The sequence below is a fragment of the Neopelma chrysocephalum genome, unplaced genomic scaffold, assembly GCF_003984885.1.
Source record: "Neopelma chrysocephalum unplaced genomic scaffold, ASM398488v2 Primary Assembly neopelma1_365, whole genome shotgun sequence".
Classification (NCBI taxonomy): domain Eukaryota; kingdom Metazoa; phylum Chordata; class Aves; order Passeriformes; family Pipridae; genus Neopelma; species Neopelma chrysocephalum.
In genome coordinates, this window is record NW_020898029.1 from 812,088 (window position 1) to 832,979 (window position 20,892).

General features: G+C 53.9%; 4 protein-coding genes across 12 annotated transcripts; 2 read left to right on the top strand and 2 right to left on the bottom strand.

Annotated features, from left to right (window-relative positions):
• Positions 1-1,809: 1,809 nt before the first annotated feature.
• LOC113978875 (zinc finger protein 239-like) lies at positions 1,810-3,157 on the bottom strand. Its single transcript, XM_027706168.1, has 2 exons — positions 2,954-3,157; positions 1,810-2,765 (listed from the first exon to the last, which is right to left on the bottom strand). Exons 1-2 carry the CDS (start codon positions 3,090-3,092, stop codon positions 1,843-1,845), a joined length of 1,062 nt encoding a protein of 353 aa, XP_027561969.1. The 5' UTR covers positions 3,093-3,157; the 3' UTR covers positions 1,810-1,842.
• A 181-nt stretch (positions 3,158-3,338) lies between these two features.
• Positions 3,339-6,714, top strand: LOC113978870 (forkhead box protein J1-like). 4 transcript variants are annotated; one of them, XM_027706144.1, is made up of 4 exons: positions 3,339-3,651; positions 4,681-5,232; positions 5,678-6,505; positions 6,600-6,714. In XM_027706144.1, the coding sequence occupies exons 2-3, from the start codon at positions 4,711-4,713 to the stop codon at positions 6,467-6,469; spliced, it is 1,314 nt and encodes a 437-aa protein (XP_027561945.1). In that variant the 5' UTR covers positions 3,339-3,651; positions 4,681-4,710; the 3' UTR covers positions 6,470-6,505; positions 6,600-6,714. The 4 variants fall into 4 exon arrangements, with proteins under 4 accessions (XP_027561945.1, XP_027561946.1, XP_027561943.1 ...); XM_027706145.1 differs by lacking the exon at positions 3,339-3,651 and adding an exon at positions 4,008-4,199; XM_027706142.1 differs by lacking the exon at positions 3,339-3,651 and having other exon boundaries at positions 4,558-5,232.
• Positions 6,715-8,224: 1,510 nt separating this feature from the next.
• LOC113978869 (ubiquitin carboxyl-terminal hydrolase 42-like) lies at positions 8,225-16,435 on the bottom strand. 6 transcript variants are annotated; one of them, XM_027706135.1, is made up of 14 exons: positions 16,321-16,435; positions 15,855-15,954; positions 13,989-14,050; positions 13,118-13,234; positions 12,319-12,519; positions 11,772-11,882; positions 11,597-11,699; positions 11,429-11,496; positions 11,202-11,272; positions 10,567-10,649; positions 10,210-10,324; positions 9,803-9,943; positions 9,501-9,601; positions 8,225-8,780 (listed from the first exon to the last, which is right to left on the bottom strand). In XM_027706135.1, exons 1-14 carry the CDS (start codon positions 16,340-16,342, stop codon positions 8,249-8,251), a joined length of 1,827 nt encoding a protein of 608 aa, XP_027561936.1. In that variant the 5' UTR covers positions 16,343-16,435; the 3' UTR covers positions 8,225-8,248. The 6 variants fall into 6 exon arrangements, with proteins under 6 accessions (XP_027561936.1, XP_027561937.1, XP_027561941.1 ...); XM_027706136.1 differs by having other exon boundaries at positions 13,118-13,231; positions 13,986-14,050; XM_027706140.1 differs by having other exon boundaries at positions 15,827-15,954.
• Positions 16,436-16,868: 433 nt separating this feature from the next.
• Positions 16,869-20,680, top strand: GP1BA (glycoprotein Ib platelet subunit alpha). Its single transcript, XM_027706134.1, has 3 exons — positions 16,869-17,039; positions 17,298-17,795; positions 18,251-20,680. The coding sequence occupies exon 3, from the start codon at positions 18,254-18,256 to the stop codon at positions 20,363-20,365; it is 2,112 nt and encodes a 703-aa protein (XP_027561935.1). The 5' UTR covers positions 16,869-17,039; positions 17,298-17,795; positions 18,251-18,253; the 3' UTR covers positions 20,366-20,680.
• Positions 20,681-20,892: the final 212 nt, after the last annotated feature.

Here is a 20,892-nt window from a genome sequence, read left to right on the forward strand (position 1 = left end):
TGTTGGTTAATCTCTTCTTATTTGAGTAGATGACTGTGGAGATTAATCAAATATTGTCTGCAAAAGGAGCCCATAAATACAGATTACTAATTTTTCATTAATTATCCCTCTGTGTGCCAGAGGGATACAGAGGATGCAGCCAAGGATAGACACCAGCCTCTTGAATCTCATTTCATGGCAGAACTAGGAAAAGCACAGCAGCTGCTCTGGCTGATTCTGGTTTTCTCTCAGTTCAGTTTCCTGGAAAAGGCAAAAATCCACAGAAATTATAGATTTATGGTCTCCTGGAAGAAAATGGGGGAGCAGAAAGTGGTTCTGAGTGAGTGAATCTGCTTGGCTGGTGGATCATCATCTCTGTTCCGTGGAGGAGGCAGCATTCCTTATGGGAAGAGCCATACTGAACACATGCAGAAACATATATATCCAAACAGAGACAGCAACGTGCTGGGAATATTGGAAACAGCAGCATGGAAGAAAGGCACTGAAAAGGAGGGGAGGTGCCTGTTCTGCCAGGGCCTCTGCCGAGGTGTTTGCATCAGGTCCCTTCCCTCCCTCTGCATTCCAAGGGCATTTGGACAAAGATGGTTTTCTCTACTTGTTCTCTGCTGACAGCTGCAGTTTTTGAGCTCAACAACTGTCCCTGGGGTGAGTTCTGCATCAGCACACACTGATCCCAGGGAGCAGCAGGTGGGTCAAGGATGTTGTCCTGCACTATATGACAAATCCAGGAGCAGCAGCCAGCCATATTCTGTCACTGGAATTCTCCTGATAACTGAAGTATCCCTCAGGAGGTGGATTTTCTACAGTCTTTCTGATTTTTATCTCCTTTCTTTCCTTTTTTTTTTTTTTTGGTAAATGATTACATTTTTCTTTCTATACTTTCAAATGTGCTGCTCCTTTGGGGGTGGTTCCCCACAGCTTGACAGAAGGCAGTGACAGGGCACAGACTGGGTACTGCTGTGCCTTCAATGCGACACTTTACCTTGAATCTCTCAAGTGCAGTTGGTGCACTACTCCTGGCACAACAGGGACAGCAAGAGCTTTCTGTGCAGGCACCTTTCTCTATTTGCCAAATTCCCCTAAACCTATTTTAGGAAGAGATTTATTGGAATATAATTTATTGGAATATAATTTATTGGAAAACTAGAGACAGAAATTAAATTTTTAAATGAGGATATTGAAATTGTAATTGCTGAGACCAAATATGTCAAAGCAGCAGCTCTTCTTATGCAGGAGGCAACTCTACTTAGCAGCAACATCCTGACTGTCTCAGTTTAACGAGGCAGAAGCATTTGCTAAGGAGGGCAAGATATGAGAAAAACCAAGTAATTAATAATTACTCCTAAGTAATTATAACTTCGAAATTAAGACGCTCCAGGCGAAAAGGCATGGAAAAGAAAAAATAGAGCTCTTTGCTAGAGAACATATACGTGCAGGTAACACAACGAAAGAAAACGAGCAGCAATCCCGCACCCAAACTCGCACCAATAAAACAATTAAAGCCGTATTTCGCCTCTCGGCGCAGTGATAACCGCGGCCAGCAGGGGGCGCTACGCATCAGGGGGCGGGGCTGCAGTGCCTCGCTCACGGCCGGCAGGGGGCGCTGTCAGGTCTCTGAGGCGCGGGGGGCTCTGCCGCCGGCAGGGGGCGCTGCCGGGTCTCTGAGGGGCCGTGGGGGCTCTGCCGCCGGCAGGGGGCGCTGCCGGGTCTCTGAGGGGCCGCCACAGACGGGGCAGGGAGAAGGGCAGAGGGCGATTCCTCCCGTGGACTCTGTCAAAGGCTGGCTCTGGCTGGAACTACCCTTCAGCTGTCACTGAAGGTCGTCCCACATGCCCCACGCTTTTAGGACTGTTGCCCGACGTGGATCTGCTGGTGGCGGATCAGGTTGGAGCTGACGTTGAAGCTCTTCCCACACTCCAAGCACCTGTAGGGCCGTTCCCCCGTGTGGATCTGCTGGTGGCGAATCAGGTGGGAGCTCTTGCTGAAGCTTTTCCCGCATTCCAAGCACTTGTAGGGCCGTTCCCCAGTGTGGATCTTTCGGTGGCAGGTCAGGCTGGAGCTCTGGCTGAAGCTTTTCCCACATTCCCCACACGTGTAGGGCCGTTCCCCAGTGTGGACACGCTGGTGGGTGATGAGGTTGGAGCTCTGGCTGAAGCTCTTCCCACACTCTCCACAGGTGTAGGGCTGTTCCCCTGTGTGCAGGTGCTGGTGGGTGAGGAGGGCAGTGCTCTTGCTGAAGCTCTTCCCACATTCCAAGCACTTGTAGGGCCGTTCCCCAGTGTGGATCTTCTGGTGGCAGATCAGGTCAGAGTTCCGGATGAAGCTCCTCCCACATTCCCCACACGTGTAGGGCCGTTCCCCGCTGTGGAAATTCTGATGGGTGATGAGGTGGGAGCTGTGCCTGAAGCTCTTCCCACATTCCCCACAGGTGTAGGGCCGTTCCCCAGTGTGGATGCGCTGGTGGGTGATGAGGTGGGAGTTCCATCTGAAGCTCTTCCCACATTCCAAACACTTGTAAGGCTTCTTCTCAGTGTGAAACTGCTCAGGGACCACCAGGCTCGAGCTCTGGCTGCCTTCCCAGCACAGGGTGAATCTTTCCTCCTCGAAGCACCCTGGGCTGGCTTTGGAGTCCCTCCTCCTGGGGAACGTCCGGGACTTTTCCTCCCCGCTGCCTTCCTGCACCATGGAGCTGTTCAAAACGGCCTCTCCCACCAGGTTCTGATGGGGGAATTTGTCCTCCGTGCTCTCCATCCTCAGCTCGGGGCCTAGGGCAGGAAAGAAGAAGGACAGAGAAGTGATTTGCCTCCGGCCCAGAGGGAAGGGCAAGGAGATCCCCCCAAATCTGTCCCTGGCAGGACAGCGGCGTCAGCGGGGTTGTCCTGCAGCCGGGGGCGATGCTCGGCTGGAAGATGTAGGAAAGACAGGGGCAAAGGGGCACTGACTTCCTCCTCACCTGCCTGAGTGTCCCGCAGCATCTTCCTCTTCCTTGGAGCCTCCTCCTCCATCTGGCCAAGGAAGGAGAAATCCTGTTTTGAGGAGCAAAAACAAGGTGTGAGCACATTGGGTTGGGGGTTCCTCCAGTCCAAGTCCATATCTAAAAGTCACCAAGCATCTTGCGACTGTAAAAACCTCCAAAATACCAACATTGAGCCCCAAAAAACCCTCTCAGGAGATCCTGTTCTCTGGTCTCTCCATCCTGGGGTTCTGGGGGTCCCCCCTGTCCGGGCTGCTGGGGGTCCCACATGTACTGGGGGACAGGGCAATGGGCTTTGGGCCCCTTCCCGCCGCGGGGGCGGGGCCCGTCCGGCAGGCCCCGCCCACGGCAACGCGCGCACCAATGGCAGGGCCGGGCGATGTTGACGGGGCGGGGCGTCGTCGCCGCCACGCGCGAATCCTTCCAGACCCCCCCCTGCCCCCAGCGCCGGGGCGGCCGCGACTGTCGGCGACTGTCGGCGACTCGGCGGGCACGGCCCGACCCGGGCACAGCGCGGGGCGCCGAGCCCTCGGCCCTGCTCTTGCCCCCGGCCCTGCTCTTGTCCCTTCTTTTTCCCTACGGATTGTTTGTTGTTTTTTTTTGCTGCCGTCCTGCGTTTCCAAAAACGACGAGCTCTCTCCTGAGCTGCGGAAGCTCCGGCACGACACCGGCACGGGGTAAGGGACGGCGTCGGGGAGCGGCCGGGGGCTGGGGAGGGCGGCGGGACGGGCCCGCCCGGCGCTGCGGAGGGTTGCAGCGAGCGAGCACTTGGGGGATGCCCCCGCTCCCTTACTGCGGGCGCGGGAGCTGGCCGGGGCTGGGTGCTGACGCTGGGGACCGGGCACCTGAGCAAGCTGCCCGGAGCCTTCGTTTTGGCGGAAAACCCCTGTCCTGGTCCGGGGAAAAAAAAAAAAAAAAAAAGCCCGTTTCCTGGAAGCGGGAGGAGAGCTGCCCCTGCTCCCCCCAACGGCCGCGCCGCCCGCGCGCGGGGGGTTCCGCATCGTTCTCGCCGCCAAACCCCCGCGACAGCCGGGCCAGCGGCCCCCGCTGCCGTCCGGGAGCTCGCTCTCTCGTGGCCTAAAATCCACCACGGGACTCCGGTTTTGCAGCCCGGCACCGGAGCCAGCGCCGCATCCCCTGCCCGGTATTCCCCAAAGCCCGGAGCTGCCGGCTTGGCTCGAAGTGACGCTGTGCTTGGCGTGGGTCCCTGCGCCCCCCCACCCGGGTTGGTTTGGGGTACCAGGGGAAGGGAGAAGCATAAATAGCATCAAACCGAGGGAGACAGGTTGTGGGAATGGGGCAGACCAGATGAAGACTTTAAGGTCTTTAGCCGAGGTGTTAGACCCTGAGAGTTTGTCCTGCTCAGGACAGGTGGGAGAAATGACCTCTCTTGGTGGGATGGCAGGGCCAGATTTTGGGGGTTGTGGTTGTGGGGGGGTTTGTTGGTTTTTCAGCTGAAAGCTTGCTGGGCAGCACCAGCCCACTGGGGTTTGGGTGGCACTGGGAGCACGACAGTTTGAGGGAATTTCCCCAAGGGCCAGGGCTGCTAAAGTACCCCCAGAGCAGACATTGCAGCTCTCATGCCCGGTACCCCAGGGATGGGTATTGCCCAGCGACACCGGGAGCACTCAGGCCCGGCCCTGCCCAGGTGCCAGAGAGCGACTGTGCCTCAGGGAACCTCAACTCTCTCCCTCTTGTTCTTGCAGGATCTGTCCTATCCATTCCCTCCCCTTCACATGCACCCAATGACGTGCCAAGGCATGGTGTGCTTCAGCCCTGTGCTGAGAGCTCAGGGGCAATTGAGCTCCACCCAGGAAGACAGGCCGGGCAGCGAGCCAGACCTCATGTGGCTGGCTAACCTCACGGGCGCCCACATCGGCTTGTCCCCTATATCCGAGGACCCCGAGGACCGCTGCACCATCTGGGAAAATTTGGTGAGTCTGGTGGACTTTCAGTCCCCAGGCTTCCCCCTGACTGCTGAGGAGCTGTGCGAGTACATCGACATTCCCCACACGGCCACCTCCTCCTCCACCACCTTGATGACCACCACGACGCACCACAATGTGGCTGAGCCCTCTCAGCTCGCCGGGAACATCAACTACAAGACCAACCCGCACGTCAGGCCACCCTACTCCTACGCCACCCTCATCTGCATGGCGATGGAAGCCAGCAAGAAGCCCAAGATCACCCTCTCGGCCATTTGCAAGTGGATCAGTGACAACTTCTGCTACTTCCAACCTGCTGATCCCACCTGGCAGGTAGGAGATTTGCAGCCCTCTTGCCTCAGCCCCTCTCCACACAGGGCTGGGCAGGGCTTTCCACAGCCTCCACCCTGCAAGACAAGGTCCCTCTTCCTCTCCAGGGCCACCTGGGTTCCCCAGCCTCTCCTGTGCTGGGGGAACTACGTGAGCACTTTGGGAGGAGGAGCTGGCTGCTTTGGCTTGGCTTTGGGGAGCCCAGTGCTGGGTTATTTACCCAACAACTGAGTTTCCTTTCTGATTATTTGCTGCACTCCAGGCACATTCAGAGGATTTTCTGGAGGGCACGTAGCCCAAGATGTCTTGCTGTTGCCATTTCTGCTTTCTTTTCCCAAAGGGCCTTGCTGAAAACCTGCTTTAGCACCAGCCTCCCCACACAGGTAGGTCCCTCTCACGCCAGCAGACAAACATTCAGCCTTGGGGTTTTTTTCTCTTTTGGACCTAGAGCTCCATCCGGCACAACCTCTGCATCAACAAGTGCTTCATCAAGGTGACCCGGGAGAAGAGCGAACCAGGGAGAGGCGCATTTTGGAAGCTCCACTCCCGATATGCCAACCGGCTCAAGAGCAGGGCCTTCAAAGAGTGGAGGATGTCGCCAGTGCAGATCCAGCCAGCCTCCCCTGAAAGAGCCCAGCAAGAGGCACAGCAAGTCATCAGCCCAGCTGCCTCAGCCTGTAGCTCCCATAACAACCTCGAGATAAGCGTGGAGCTGCAGCAGCTGCTGAAGGAGTTTGAAGAGTTTGAAAACAGCCAGAACCAGAATGCCATGGAGAAGGAAGCGGGGCAGCAGCGCAAGCAGCCCACACCAACGGCCAATGTGTCTCGGCTTCCCAGCTCTGCTCCCGGGACCCAGGAGGAGCGGAACGAGCTGATCGAGCTGAAGGGTGACACTGACTGGGAAGCTCTCCTGAACAACCACCTGGACGAAGGAGACTTCTCCATTCTCGGGGATCTGGAGCTCCCGCCTCCCATCCAGCCTGTAACACCGCACCTGGACTGGACGGGACAAGGGCAGCACACGGACTGTCCCCAAGAACAGGAGCAAGTCCTCACCAAACCCAACCATGACAACGCAGGCTTGGATGAAACCCTCATGGCCACAGCTTTCCTGGAGCGTGCCTGGCACAATGAAACAAGCGAGGACCTCTCCAACTTCATCCTCGTTGACCAGGGGGCTGAAAACATTCAGGCCTCTTTGCCAGAGAGGGATGTCAGAGACTGGAACTTTCTGACCTGATTCTATTGACACTTCATTGGAGATGGTAGATGGCAGGTGATGGACTAAATTATATTAGACAGACTTAGGAGGGGCTTTGGATGTGGGCCTAGATGTTTACATTGACAAACTTTCTTTTTATTTCTTTCAGTTCTATTCTCATGTTTGGCAGATATATTGAAGAACTGCACAGATACTTCTACACTTTAACTTTTTTTCCATGCAAAAGTTACTAATAAATTAAACAAAATAATGAAGACAAAAAATGGAGAAGAAAACCCCCTTTTGCCTCCTTGTTTCCCTCCAGCACAGCCTGGCTCTGCCTGAGCTGCTGCCCTGGAAGCAGGGGAGATCTCCTCAGCCCAGCCCTGCTTCTACACCCAGCCCCAGGACACGAGAACTCTCACAACTTCCACAATGGCACAGCTATTACCCACGGGGAAATGGAAGCACAAACCAGCAGCAGCGTGCCAATGGTTACACACCACCAGCACAACATCAGGCCAGCTGTGCCTGGTGTCCTGAGCCTTGGGTGCTGCTCCCAACCCCAGGAATAGCCTTCCCTGCCACTGCAGGGAGTTCCTGGGGGCAATGTGGTCCGAATGCCAGGGACAATCCCTCTGCCTGTGCCACGTCCCCACCCAGCCCTACAGATGCTCTGAGAAGCCCAAGGGGCTTCAGAGCCCTTGTGGGCCCTGGGCAGTGAGAGGAGCTGCACAGAAACTGCAGGAAGAGCCGAGCCTGCACCAGGCCAGTCCTGTCAAGGAGCAGTTGGGCTGTGCCAGGGGAGGGACCAAAGCAGTGCATGCTCAGCTGCCAGCCCGGCTGGCACAGGCAGGGCAGGGCATGAGGGCATGGCATGGCAGGGCTGGGGGCAGCAGGTTTGAGGAGCCCCGTGGGGAGGGCAGGTGGGCTCAGGGGTGCGGGCTGAGGGCCCAGCTGGCTGAGGCCAGGCTGTGGGTACCTGTGTGCACCTCTCTCGGGGGTCCCGCGCCCCCGAGCCCCTGCCCCTGCCCGCCCGGAGCCGCCGCCCCAGGTCTTACACCTGGGAGCGGCTCGGCCCAGACGCGGCCGCCCGGGAGAGCCGCCCCCGCGCCACCGAGAATCACGGACAGTCCAGGCGCCTCGCCCCGCCCTGCCCCGGCCCGGCCCAGGTGGGTGTCCCAGAGCCCTCCGCCCGCTCCCCCCGGCCCGGCCGAGCCCCGCACTGACCGCGGGTGCCCTCACGCTGCTGCCGCCGCCGCTCCGGCCCCTCAGCGAGGGCGCCGCGGTCGCCACGGGCGACGTCACGTGACACTGCGGGGGCGGAGCCACGCAGCTCCTCCCGCGGCCCCGCCCCGTTCGCCCCGCCCCCCGGCGGCCGTGGGACTTTCGCGCCCCTCCCTCAGCCCCGCCCCTTCCTCAGCTCCGCCCTTCCCTCAGCCCCGCCCCTCCCTCAGCTCCGCCCCTCCCTCAGCCCCGCTCCTCCCTCAGCGCCCGCCCGTCCCGGTCGCAGCCGTTTGACGAACGGGATTTATTAAATTCAATTATTCAATGCACGCAGCCCCGGCCACAGCGTCCCAGCCCCGCGGGGATTCCACCCGTGCCCCTTGCGCCAGCCGTGCGAGGAGGCGGGCGGGCGGAGGGGGAGGCTTTCAGTGCGACTTGCGCGGGGAATGAGGGATCAGGGAGCGGGGTCGGGAATGGGTCGGGGAAGGTGAGGGTCGGTGGAACATCCCACAGCGGGTATTTCCACCGATTGCTCCAAAACCTAAGAAGGAAACACCCCGTAAATTATTCATGCAGGGCCAACAAGCGGTTTTAATCCTGGCTTTGGCTCTTCTGCCTGTTGATTCCAGATGAATGTTTCCTCCTCTTCTTTGCCGACTGGTGGTAGTCCGTGATCTCCACAAACCGTCTGCGGAGGTTGTAGCCCTGCCGCAGGGATCTACGCTGTTCTCTCCGCCTTTGCAGTGGTTGCTCCTGAGCAGCGCTGGGTGCAGGAGCTCTCTGGCAGCTTCTTTTGGAGGGTTCTGAAGCTGTGCCATCCTGGGGAGCGCGGTCACGTCCTGGAGGACCAATTCTCTTCCTTTTCCTCCCTGTTGAATTGTCGTAGTCGGTGCTGCTGACAAACCAGCTACAGCGATCATTGCCCCAGTGCAGGGATCTGCTCTGGGCCTTCTCCGTGGCACTCTTCCTCTGGCAGCAAGTCCGTGTGGTCCTGTCAGGCAGGGCCTGTGGTCCTGCAGAACCCGCCTGCTTGCTGCTGCCCTCACACTCACTCAGGAGGGAATGGGCATGGGGTGGTGTCAGTGAGGAAGCTGCCATTTCTCTCATTTTCAAATCAGAGCATCTGGAGAAAAGAGTGGCCTCTGTTTAGGGCATTCCTTCCAGACTCCTCTGGGATTCAGTAATTTTCTTGGAGCAGTTTCTACAACAACTTTACCAAAGTCACCGATGGGAAATTCAACTGGGGTCTTTCCCACCAGCTCTGCCCTTGTCAGAGCAAGTCCTCATCTCTATACCCTCTGTGGCCTCCTTTTCACAGAATCCTAGAAAGGTTTGGTTTGGAAGGGTCCTTCCAAACCCCCTACCATGAGCAGGGACATCTTCTACTACACCAGGTTGCCCCAAGCCATCCTTCCAGGGGTGGGGCAACCACAGCTTCTCTGGGCAACCCATTTCAGTACCTTACCACCCTGACAGGGAAGAACTTCTTTCTAATATCTAATCTAAATCTTCTCCCTTTCACTTTGAAATTTTTACCTCTTTTCCTATCACTGTATTCCCTGATAAAGAGTCCCTCCCCATCTTTCCTGGAAGCCCCTTTAAGTCCCCTTCTCTATGTGAGCCAGTTTCAGAGGGCAGAAAGGGAGCGGTTTACATAGGGCAGCAAGCCTAAAGCCCAGCAAGGGAAGAGAGGGACCGGTGTGGGGTAGTTCAGAATTGACAGCACTGAAGGATGCAGGGAGGAATTGTCTCCTATGGCCCTTCTCACACTCAGGAGGGTGAGAAGACGAACAGTGAATCCAGGAAAAGGAAACATATTTGGACGTGTGACACTGGTTATTACCTGACGTAGAACAGCAAATAGGCTTGCTGCCTGAGAACTGCGTGGATGCCACAGTTATCCACAGACTCATCATCCATCTTGTACCACAGTCCATTGCTGGCCTGCAAATGGAGAGGAATTGCAGGGTTTCTCCATAACACCACAGGTAGAAAAGTGCCAAACCAAGAGTACACCGAAACAAATACAATCCAGCCGCAAAATAGACCTTCTCTCTCAAAACCCTGGCTGCCGGTAACACTAATGGGAAAGTTTGTCTTCCCCACCACACATTTTTCCCCTTCAGGAGGGAAGCTGGTCTTTACCTTTGTGTAGCAGAAGAAGTGCCCGTCAAGACAGGTGTCACCGCTGTGCACCACGACGGCGTATAAGGAGTAGAGGAGGGGTTCTCCAGCTATGTCAGACATGTATGGCAGAAGATCCAAGTACTCAGGATACTCCACAAACTACAGAGAGACCAAGTGGGTCAGAAGTTATCCTGAACTACCATATTGAAATAGCCTTCAGCACATAATGGTTTGGGTGGCAGGAAACAGTTCTCAGCCAAAGCAGCTCTGTCAGAGCAGAGTCCAGGCTGGTCTTCCCACAGGAACTCTCCTCTCCCCATAAGGGAACATGAAAAACCCCAAATGAGCAGCTTCTGGAAGAGTGTACTGCTTTGGGGAACATCATGCTCCAGGAAGAGCAGGTTGCCCTGCAGTTGCATACGCACCGTGCTGATCTTCTTGCCAGTGTGGTCAGCAGCCCTTTCCAGACACACCGTGAAGACCTTGGGCACATGATGGACTGTAACTCTCTTAGAGATGGTAACCTCCTTCTTCTCGCACCTTGAAACCAAGCACAGAGCCAAGTGCTGAAATGAACCTCATCTTGCCCCAGCAGGGCCAGACAAGCTTCTGTGTCTCATATCCTTACAGTATTTTAAGGCTACTCCATGCCATAAGGTCATATTAAAAAAAAGCTGCACCTCATTATTGTGCATTAAACCTCCGTGAGAACGTGATTCTCTGTGATGACGTGCAGCTCCTTCACACTGGGAGTGTTAATATGTCATTAGAAATTATCTTACTTGCTACATTTGAAGCAGTTTCCTCCCCCCAGCTGCTTGGGTGTGACAAAGTCCTCCAGAGCTGCAGTGAGGGATGAGGCTTCCTGGAGGAGGGAGAAAGGAGCCGCTGAGCTGCAGGAAATGCCCTCGCCCAAACACTTCTGAGGAGCCAACATGAAAATCCAGGCAGCTGATGCTGAGGAGACCCACCACGACCCCGTGGGAAGTGTCCAGAAGGAGGCAGAAAGAGGATGTGGTGCTGAACATTTCCCTCATGTCCCCGGGGTTCCTGGGGCTGTGCAGAGCTTTCTCTCTGTGCCACCACTCAGTTCAGCTACTAATGGTGTGCAGGGTCATCAGTAGTGAAAACTGATTCAACCCATCAGCCTGGGAACCAGACAGGTGTGAAGGAGGGCAAAGGGAAGGAGGAGGAGGAATGTCAAGGGCTCAGAGGGGATAATGCTACTTGTGCAGCTTAAAGCCAGCGTCATGTGGAGACCAGTGCCACGGCCTCTGCAGAAGGATGTCCATTCCCCTTCCCACCCACCACAAAGCTCCCTTGAGCTCGGAGGATCCACTTTTAAGACAAATGATTCCATTCTGGAAAGCTACAGGGACCTTGGAACCCCTTGAAGCACAACTGCAAGCCCCCTTACTTTGATATCCAAAAGGATATGCAGGAAGGCCTTGTAGGAATCAGAAACTGCTTTGCACCTCAAGCATGTGACTGGAAGGAAAATCAAAATGCTAAGTGAAGGAGGAAATTAATTGACAGTGACAGTTTATGCTCTTGGTACCTACTATGCCAGTCACAGGACCATGCTGTTTATCAGATGGAAGGGCAAAAACAACACCAAGGAGAGCAATAGTTGTGGAAATGTACCTCTGGATTTCAGCAGGCCCCCAAATATTTGATGAACAATGGTAGATGTTTGAGAAGAAATGTCCAAGCTGGAAATAAATGGCAAGGAAGAGAGTTACAGGGTTTCCTAGCACATCAAGGAGTCCAACAGGCTTGGGAACATTGAAGAGGTTATTTACTTATGCTTACTTGCTGCATCCACTCAGACAGGCTCTCTGCATGGCCTTGAGAGCACAGCATAAGAACTCAAAGGCATCTCCGGCCGTGTCAGGCTCAAATTCTTCTCCTATGACTAAGAAAGAAGTCAGTGGTTCTCCCCTGCTAGAAGGGGATAGGACGTGTTGAAGCGCCTGAAATGACTTACGTTTGAGGTCCCTGATGACAGCCTTGGGCCAGATGGCACTGGCTGAGGAACGCAGGACCTTCCTGACGTGTGCTTCCATGGTGCACATCATGCAGAAGCCTTCCTGAGAACCTGAAGAGGAGGGGAGGGAAGTTCCTCGGGGTTAGCAAATCACACCTAGTGATGGGAAACATAACGGAGATCTTGGAGTCCTAAGAACAGTCTTTGCTCCTCTTGTCCCAAGGTGCCAATGTCCCAACAAGCCCAGGACATTTTAGTGCACAGAAAATGTTCTTCAGAGGGAGGCTAAACTGGCACAAGTTTTCAGTGCAATAAGCCCCAAGAGGGTTTAACTTGCAGGGACAGAGACACGGGGTTAGAAAGAGGTGCCCTCCTGAAGATGGGCACACCTCAATAGGACAAGCGTCTTCTAGCTCGTGTTCAAAGGACACAAGCTCGTGGGGCTGCCAAAGAAGGGTTGCTCTTCTCCCAAATGCAATTCCAGGTTCTGGGGATCCTTGGGATGTGCTCAAGGCATTTACAAGGAGCTGTTCCTAGAAGTACTCACACAGCTGGCTGTGCTCACGAGAGAGCAGGTAGTTGGCCAGAGGGGGGGTGTATGTCAGGCACTGCAGGATGACATTGATGTAGCAGGTACTGCCCAGGTTGCGGAGTCCCGGCCCAGGTCTCTGTCTTTGCTGCCAGTCCATGCAAATCTCCTCTGAGGGAAAGGGGATCCTTTGTGTCGGAGTCATTCCCTTGGCAATGACTGCAAGGAAATTACGTTTGAAGAGGTTTGACAGTATTGTTGCTTGAAAGCATATTCAAATCTTGAGTTCTCTGTAGGAGCACTGAGGACAACAGCTCTAAACTCAACCCAAAAACATTGGGAAAGCCTAACACCCCACTAACATCTAATGGCAGGGAAACAGTTTTGGAAAACAGTCTGTTCCACTGCTTAGTCTGCCAAAAGTCCAACAAAGCCACACTCTGATTTCTGGCCCTCAGGCTACCTCCCTTTCCCTCTAGAGCCTGGGATTATCAGGCCAAGTCTTCCCTTTTCCTGACTGTAATGTGGGGAAGACAAGGAAGCACCGAGCAGAGACCCTGTGTGTGACAGCCCTTTCTGTGAGCAATGTCCTCTTTCAAAGTCTTGTGTACAGTGCCAGAATGACCAAAGGCATTTTCTTGTTCTAACCAAGACCACCTGCGTCAGTCTGGCTGCTCTCAGGAAGTACCCAAGGTTGTCAACCCAGGTACTCTGGGTTGTCAGCCCATTGATGCTCAGGGGTGAAGCATGAAGGGATGTCTGTGAATGTCTGTGGGCATTCACAAAGTTCAAGCCTGATGGTAAAGCTGATACTCACAGGACTTGTTTCCTGTTGTGAGTGTTGCTCCTCTCACTACCAGATGGAAAAACTCTGGATAACAAGGGATGTCAGATCCTCCTTCCAGAAAGATCAGATCAGCACTAATCCCATTGCCTGTTGGGAAAGAATATAATTGTAGCTCAACACTAAAAAAAACCCAAATGTGACCCACAGAACAGCTTCAGCTGTAAAAGGGGGGGTGTAAAAGTGTCTTTGCTCCCTGCAAAGCTCTGGGGGCTTAAAAGAAGGCTTTGAACCTGCCAGTTTGCAAACTAAGCCCTAAAGAGGAAGTTTTGGTCCCAGAGAGAGAGTCTGTGGAAGCTAAAAAGGGAGTTTGGGCCCAAAAGAGTGACCCTTTGGACTCTCTAAAGAAGGCTTAGGACTCTATAAATGAGCCTTTACCCTAAAAATGAAACTTTGGACCTTACAAATCAGGTACTACAGGTAATAAAGGTAATATAAGATGGGTTGGAAGACAAGAAATTAGGATTTTGGCCCTAAAATGGAAGCTTTAGGGACAAAATAATTAATAGGTGAGATACTACAAATGACCCTTTAGACCCTGCAAAGGAGGTGAACCTCCTGGTTCCTCTCCCATCCCAGGAAATGAAGCTTTAGGCTGCCCAGGGAAGGTAAATGCCAGCAATAGCTTTCTGTCCTGGTTCCTTTTGTGTGGAAGCAATCCCTGGACATGTTCAATTTTGGACCTCCTAATTTCTGAGGTGGTTTCCTAAAAGTGGAGCGGGATCTTTTGAGGTGGGTTTCTTGCTTTCTGAGGAGAGCAAAGGGAACTGCAAGCCAGTGCTCCATAGCCACAGGGACTTCCCACTTCTCTGGGTGGGTGAGGAGGATACAGGTGCTGTCCCACCTTGTGCAGCAAGAGCTGTTGTTGGACGTAGCCAGCCACTGTGTCCCAGGCAGCCATTTGCTCTGGAAGGCAAAGGAAAACCAAGTTTCACTCTGTATCTGCTGGCTCTCAACCCTCCAACACCCCTGGGCATTGGCACTGGGCACTCCTGCCCCCAGCCCCAGGTGGAGATACCCTCAGGGTGGCTGCAGTCCCCACAGCACTGCAGTGGTGGGTCCTGGTGACACTCCTGTGGTGGCTGCAGGTCTCTGCACCCCTGGGGTGATGCTGGACATCACCAAGGTGGGCTCTACCCCCTCCCAGAAGTCCATCTTGGTCTGCCTCACACTGGTGGGTTAATCCTCAGTGGCAACAGCCACGACAGACATTTTGCAGCCCTTAAAACCCGGAGCTCCCTGTCTCAATTGTCCCAGTTGGGAGGCAGAAATACCACAGCTTGCCCAAAAAGCTGTTGAAGCTGAGCCACCTGCAGCCAGACTGCCTGGGCTGACACAGGGGACACCCACACTGTCACAGAGGAGGAAGGATGAGCACTCTCACCCTCCTCGTAGTAGCTCAGGACCTACTTTACTCCTAAGTGCATGAGCAAACGGGTCTTGGTGCTTCAAAGAAGGCTTTGAGCTGGCCAAACTGCAGGTGGAATCCTAAAGAGGGGGCTTTGGTCCCTGACAGGGAGTCTTTGGAAACTAAAAAGGAAGGTTTGGGGCCAAAAATGAGCCTTTGGACTGTATAAATAAGGCCTTGGACCTTGGGCCTTAAAAATGATGCTGTGGGCTCTCTAAATCAGTCTTTGGACTTTAAAAGCGTAAACCTAGGCACTTATAAACGAAGTTTTGCAGTCTAAAACCAGGATTTTGGACTTTAAATTGACTATTTGTTCTCCCAGATGTGTGCTTTGGTGATTTAAAGTGTATGCTGGTCTCCATACTTTTGAGGATTGCATCATATAACTAGGGTTTGTGCTCGAAAAACTTGGGGGTGAATCTGAAAAATAATCCTTTGGATCTCGAAATTCTGGTTTGGGCTCTACATTTTTTTTAATAGTTTTTTTGTTTGTCATTGAGACTGTTTGTCACAGATTCTGACCCTAAGAATGAGGGGTTTTTAACTGAAAATTCTTGGCGTTATCAACCCTGTTCTCAGCACAAATCCAAGACACATCCCCCACACAAGCTACTGTGAAGAAATTTAACTTTATCCCAGCCCAAACTGGGATGCAGTTTGGTTTCCAATAACCCCTTAGGCCCTTTTAGGAAACGAATAGGAATCACTTATGGATGAAATTTTTTGTTTTCACGGGTCAACAGCTGGCAACCCTTGCTCTTTTCCCCTTGCTCTTTCCTCTACAGCTTAGTATGCAAAAGCCCCACATCAGGGATTTAAGAATACATGCCACATACCCCCCACCCCACTCCCACCTCTCCCAAATGCAAGAAATAGTCAAACATTGACAATCAGACTCTTCTGAGATGGGAACAAACTATAACTTTATTTATAATAATATATAGTTATTACAATGTGTACTTGTAATTAGTATAAACTCAATAAAAGCAAACCCATACAATAGGGAATCTCTTCATGTAGAGAAAACAGGATCTGCAACTTGGCTCTCAGCAAAATCAACCCCAAGACCAAACCAACAGAATGATCTTAAAAATCACCATTTTTGGAGTTTGAACCCCACGTCCCAGCAGGCCTAAAAATGTAAGTCTGCTTTGGGACAGATACATTAAAATCTAACCCCTCAACAACAAAAATTAACAACAACAGCTTTAACAAGATAGAGTCTGAATGCCTCTGTAAACCAATATCCATACAGAAAGTTCACACACTGACACCCCTCAGAAGGAATCCAATGCTTCATACTCATGTAGCTTCTCCTCTGCTGGCAGCTGTGACTGCTCCAGCCAGGACTCTGCTGTCACTGGTGAGTTCTTCAGGCTCCGGGTGTTACCATTGGAGTATTCTGGAAACACCACAAATGCAGAAAAAACCATTAGTTTGTCATAAGAATGGATATTAATGTGTAATTACATGGCACTTCAGAGAATTGCTTTACAGATCTAAAAGCCAAACTTTATGTGTAACTTTGAGCTTTTGCCACCTCAACACGCTAACACCACCTTTCAAGAAACCTTCAGGATTGATAACCAGACAAAGGCAGCAGGATTATTCTCACTTTTTTAAATAGCTTGAATGCCAAGAGGAAAATGGTCTCAAAAGTCAGAAAAAAAGAGTCTCCTAATGCAGGAGGTTCTCTCCTGATCTGTCTTAAATTGTTTTTGCTTCTATTAGGCTACAAAATGAGTAGATCTTTGGATAAAAAGCAAACCTCTGCAAAGTCTCATTTGCATAATCCAGATTAAAGTCTGACTTGCTCATCCTGCAACAAAAAGGCACTTGGCTACAACATGAAAACGTTGTGCCAGTGCTCTGGGCCCACTGCATTATAACCTCATGTCACAGAACCATGGAACCATGGAATGATGGACTCATCATGGAATCACTGAACCACAAAGTCATAGAAAAAAATCTCCTGAGTTGGAAGGGACCCATCTGGGTCATCGAGACCAACTCCTGGCCCTGCACAGACACCCCAGCAATCCCACCCTGTCCCTCAAAGCTTTGTCCAAACACTCCTGGAGCTCTGGCAGCTCTGGGGATGTGCCCACTGCCCTGGGGAGCCTGGGCAGTGCCCCAGCACGCTCTGGGGGAAGAGCTTTTCCTGATATCCAACCTAAACCTCCCCTGAGACAGCTTCATGCCATTCCCTCAGGTCTTATCTCTGGTCACCAAAGAGAACACCAACTTTGTGAATTCCCAAATTCTGCACCAAATCCTGTGCTCCATCCCTGACTGTTGATGTGCTGACGACCTAGAGTAAATTCTGGGCTGTTTCCTAATAGCACCCAGACTTACCCAGGGGATTTCCATTAGACACAGGCTTAAAATATCTTTTAAAAGTATAGTGCAAACACAAGAGAGCTCGATGATGGGTGGGAACTGGCATGGGCAGTGTCCTTCTGCAGAGGCCGTGGCACTGGTCTCCATGTGGGTGCTAAGGTTGAGCTGGACAAGCACACATCATCCTCTCTGCATGCTGATGCACTCTGATCCCTCTTTTGTGCTCCTTCTTTTATTCATTATCTCAACATGGGGGAAGCAGATCTTCCTCACCCTCAGCTCACTTTATGACCACCTCAACCCCCTCTCAGAAGCCAAGGCCAATGCTGACACCATTGGGCATGTTTAGGTCCTACCCATTTCCACTCCAGAAGACAATGGAATTATTTTCCCCTGCTTCTGCAGGTCCTACGGGGGAAAAACAATTTGAGTAGCAGGATGAGCAGGATCCAGTGCAGGGCCACAACCATTTGCTGCTGGGGCAATGCCTGCTGATCCTCTGCATGCACACAAAGGCTGCAGTTGACTTAGTTGTTGAAATAAAGTTGAGACTTTTACAAGGAGACGGTGGTGTGGCAGTGAGGTCAACGCGAGGGCCGTGTGGAAGGGCAGGAGATGGGTTTGGCTGCTCAGGAAGCCACAGCTCCCTTCCCACAGCTGTGGATGCTGATAGTGGGCTGGGCAGCCCCCTGCTATTCCTACCCCAGAGCAGTGCCTGGGCTGTGGGCAGGAGGAGGCAGAGCAGCAGGAGAGCAAACACTGGAAGATCTGCAGGTGAGTCACAGTGTCCACAGGGGTGCAGGTGCTCAAGGGAACCACATCTGTGCATGGGAATCTCTTGTCGCATGATTCGTGCTCCCACCTTGTGAATCCAAATCTAGCAGAGAGCTCAGCTGGTGTCAGGTAAGAGCACACTCAGGGAGCCTCTTTGACCACGCAGTTTGTCTGGGTTGGGCTGGTCGTGGGTACACTGGGACAAGAACACTGCAGAGCCATGGCTTTTGAACTGGTGAGGACAGAAATGCTACCCCAGAGGAGGAGGCACCGCTGCAATGAGGCCCATGAGTCAGGTTCTGACCCCCCTACAGAGGAGAGCAAGTGAGCAAAAGGGCAGAAATGTCATCTCCTTGCTGAGCCTGCTGTCCTCCAAGGACAAGATGATGGGGTGGGTGCTGTCAGTGGGTGTGAGATTCATCCCTCCCTTCCACCCTCCTAGGGAGGAGCTGTGGAGCTCAGAGGGTCCCAGGGGGTCTGTCAGGGCATGCCAGCTGTGCTGCAAATGGTGCTTGCACAGGAAGAAAGGCAGTGTGTAGGTGCATGCCTGCTTGTACTCATGCCCCTCATCTCTCCCGCTCCAGGCCATGCAAGTCCCTGCCCTGCTCCTGCTCACCCTTGTGGCCCTGATGCCCCCAGCCCAGGCCTGCCCCTCGGAGATGAACAAGGTCAAGGACCTCCTGGAGGTGAACTGCACGGGGAAGGCTCTCAGCACAGTGCCCCCAGACCTGCCTGCAGACACGGGCATCCTGCTGCTCAGTGACAATCACCTGCTGTCCCTCTCCACCGCCGCCTTCCTGCCCCTCACCCAGCTGCAGGACCTCGACCTGTCCTTCAACGGGCTGCTGACTCTGCACACCAGGGACCCGCTGCCATCCCTGAAGGAGCTGATCCTCTCCCACAACAATCTGGGGACCCTGCCCGACCTGCAGGGCCTGCCCGCGCTGACCCGCCTGGCCGTGGCCAACAACAGCCTGGTGGCACTGGCCCCAGGGGCTTTCCGCACCGTGCCACAGCTGCAGGACCTGGACCTGAGAGGGAATCAGCTGAGGACACTGCCCCAGGAGGCCTTTGCAGGGCTGGGGGCACTCAAGGACTTGGACCTCTCAGACAACCTCCTGGAGGAACTCCCCAAGGAGCTGCTGCAGGATCTGCAAAACCTGGAGACCCTCTGGCTCTCGGGGAACCTCCTGCGCACTCTGCCCACCAACTTCTTCCCCGAGGGGCACCTCTTCATGTACGTGTTCCTCACCGAGAACCCCTGGCACTGCGACTGTGACCTGCGCTACCTGCGGGCCTGGATCCGGCAGAACGACGGCAGCGTCTACCACCCAGAGAGGGGCCTGGAGGAGACCAAGGTGGAGCTGGCCCCCAGGAAGGTGCTGTGCCACAGCCCTGCTGAGCACCAGCAGAAGCCTGTCATCGACTTCAAGCCCGACTGCGGCAACACGGGGGATGCAGATGAGGGCGGAGAGGATGACTATAATTATGGGGAAGAAACAATAGAGAAAACTGCCTTGACCACCTTACCCCCACATCCATCCATCCCTGAAGAGCACACTACTATGCCCCGTCCTGTTACCCAGCCTCCCCTCCCTACCACTAAACCGTCCTTGAGCACCCCTTGTACCTCCACCCTTGCCCCAAGCACTTTGCCTGTGATGCCCACAAGCACCAGGGCTCCCAGCACCACCACTCCTGGACCATCCAGTCCTACCATCACACCCACACAGGCCCCCAGCACTGCCAGTCTCACTGCTCTTACCAGCACCCTGCACAGATCCACCACCCTTGTCTCTGCCACCTCACTGCCTGCCCCTATGAGCAGCTCCCCTCCCAGCAACAGTGGCCTGCCCCAAACCACCCTCGCTGACAGTGCTACCTCTGCCACTCTCGTGGCGTCCACTGGCACGTTTCTCACCACCTCCACAGCAGTGCCTTTGACTGCCACATTAGAGGCCTCTTCCACTGTTAGATCTTCATCTCCTCCTTCCATGTCAGCCACCACCATGCTTTCCACTCGTGGCCCAACACCACCAGCTCCCCTGGACACCACACGTGTCACCCAACCCGCCCGTTCCTCCCCAGCTGCACCTCCTCCCCTCTGCCCCTGCTCCATCCCAGGACAGGCAGCGCCCGTGCTGCCTCTGCAGGCAGGTGGGGAGGGTCCACAGTGGGGGCAGTGGGTGCTGAGGCACTGCTGCCTCCTGCACTGGGTGCTCTACCTGGTTTCCTTGGCTCTGCTGGTCCTGACCATGCTGGCTCTTGCAGGCTGGCTGGCTTGGATGTGCCTGGTGGGACAACCCTTCTGGCACCAGTCCCTGCAGACCCAGGAGGTGCAGTATCCCCTGCTGGGGTGGAGGGAGCCAACAGGAAGCCCTGTGATGCATCTCAGCAGCTTCAAAAGCCCCCTCCAGCGCCCCACGTTCTGCACCATCAAGGAAGTGGAGTTGTGCCCTGAGGTCACCTACTGCACAATTAAAGATCTGGGGATACAGCGCAGTCCTCCTGCAGGTTCCTCCTTCTGCACCACAAAGGAGCTGTGGGTCCACCACAGTCCTCCTTCAGCCAAGCCTTTCTCCAGGAACCTGATGGTCACAGACCTCAGCTTCCTGAGGACCCTGTCTGCTTACAGCCTGGACAGGGGTGTCAGTGCCATGGGTCATGTCAGAGTGAAATATGCTGGCAACACCATGTAAGTGCTTCTGTATGCTCAGAGAAAGAGATGGAGGGTTGTGGCTCTGCTTCACGCGAGCTTGTTTTGCATGGGAAAGATCTGCTTGCCCAGAGGGAAGCTATCCAGCTCCTTCCTCTAGTATTCTCCAGCAGCCTGAGGTTTCTAGAGCTAAGATAATTACTTGGGTATTTGGCAGGGGAAGATAATGTCCTAAATTGGTCAGTGATAGTCTGGGGCTGCCAATGCCTGGTTTCAGGGTGAGGGAGGGCAAGCAGAGCTTCTGTTTGCTCTGTGTCCCAACTGCTTCTGTTCAAATGGTGCATGCAAAGATGTGCTATGCTTCCCACTCAGTGCCATGTTCTTAATCACATGATAAATATTCTGTGCTTGAATTTCAAAGGAGTGCTGGTTTTATTTCATTGGACCTGCCACAGTCCTGGCAGGGCACAGAAAGGTGAACAAGGTTCAGCAATCCACCTGGCAGCAAAGGGAGCGAAATGGAACCTGGGCTTGGTTAACAGCAGACCAAGGGGAGTGATTATGCCCCTC

Coding starts and splice junctions, on each gene's coding strand:
- LOC113978870 (XM_027706142.1), top strand. CDS start 4,573: ATGGGTATTGCCCAGCGACACCGGGAGCACTCAGGCCCGGCCCTGCCC. Junction 5,233..5,677: donor CTGCTGATCCCACCTGGCAG/GTAGGAGATTTG, acceptor TTTTGGACCTAG/AGCTCCATCCGGCACAACCT.
- GP1BA (XM_027706134.1), top strand. CDS start 18,254: ATGCAAGTCCCTGCCCTGCTCCTGCTCACCCTTGTGGCCCTGATGCCC.
- LOC113978869 (XM_027706135.1), bottom strand. CDS start 16,342: ATGCAAATGAGACTTTGCAGAG. Junction 11,883..12,318: donor TCGTGAGCACAGCCAGCTGT/GTGAGTACTTCT, acceptor CCTCCTCTTCAG/GTTCTCAGGAAGGCTTCTGC. Junction 11,700..11,771: donor TGTCATCAGGGACCTCAAAC/GTAAGTCATTTC, acceptor CTTCTTTCTTAG/TCATAGGAGAAGAATTTGAG.
- LOC113978875 (XM_027706168.1), bottom strand. CDS start 3,092: ATGGACTTGGACTGGAGGAACCCCCAACCCAATGTGCTCACACCTTGT. Junction 2,766..2,953: donor GCTGCGGGACACTCAGGCAG/GTGAGGAGGAAG, acceptor TTCCTGCCCTAG/GCCCCGAGCTGAGGATGGAG.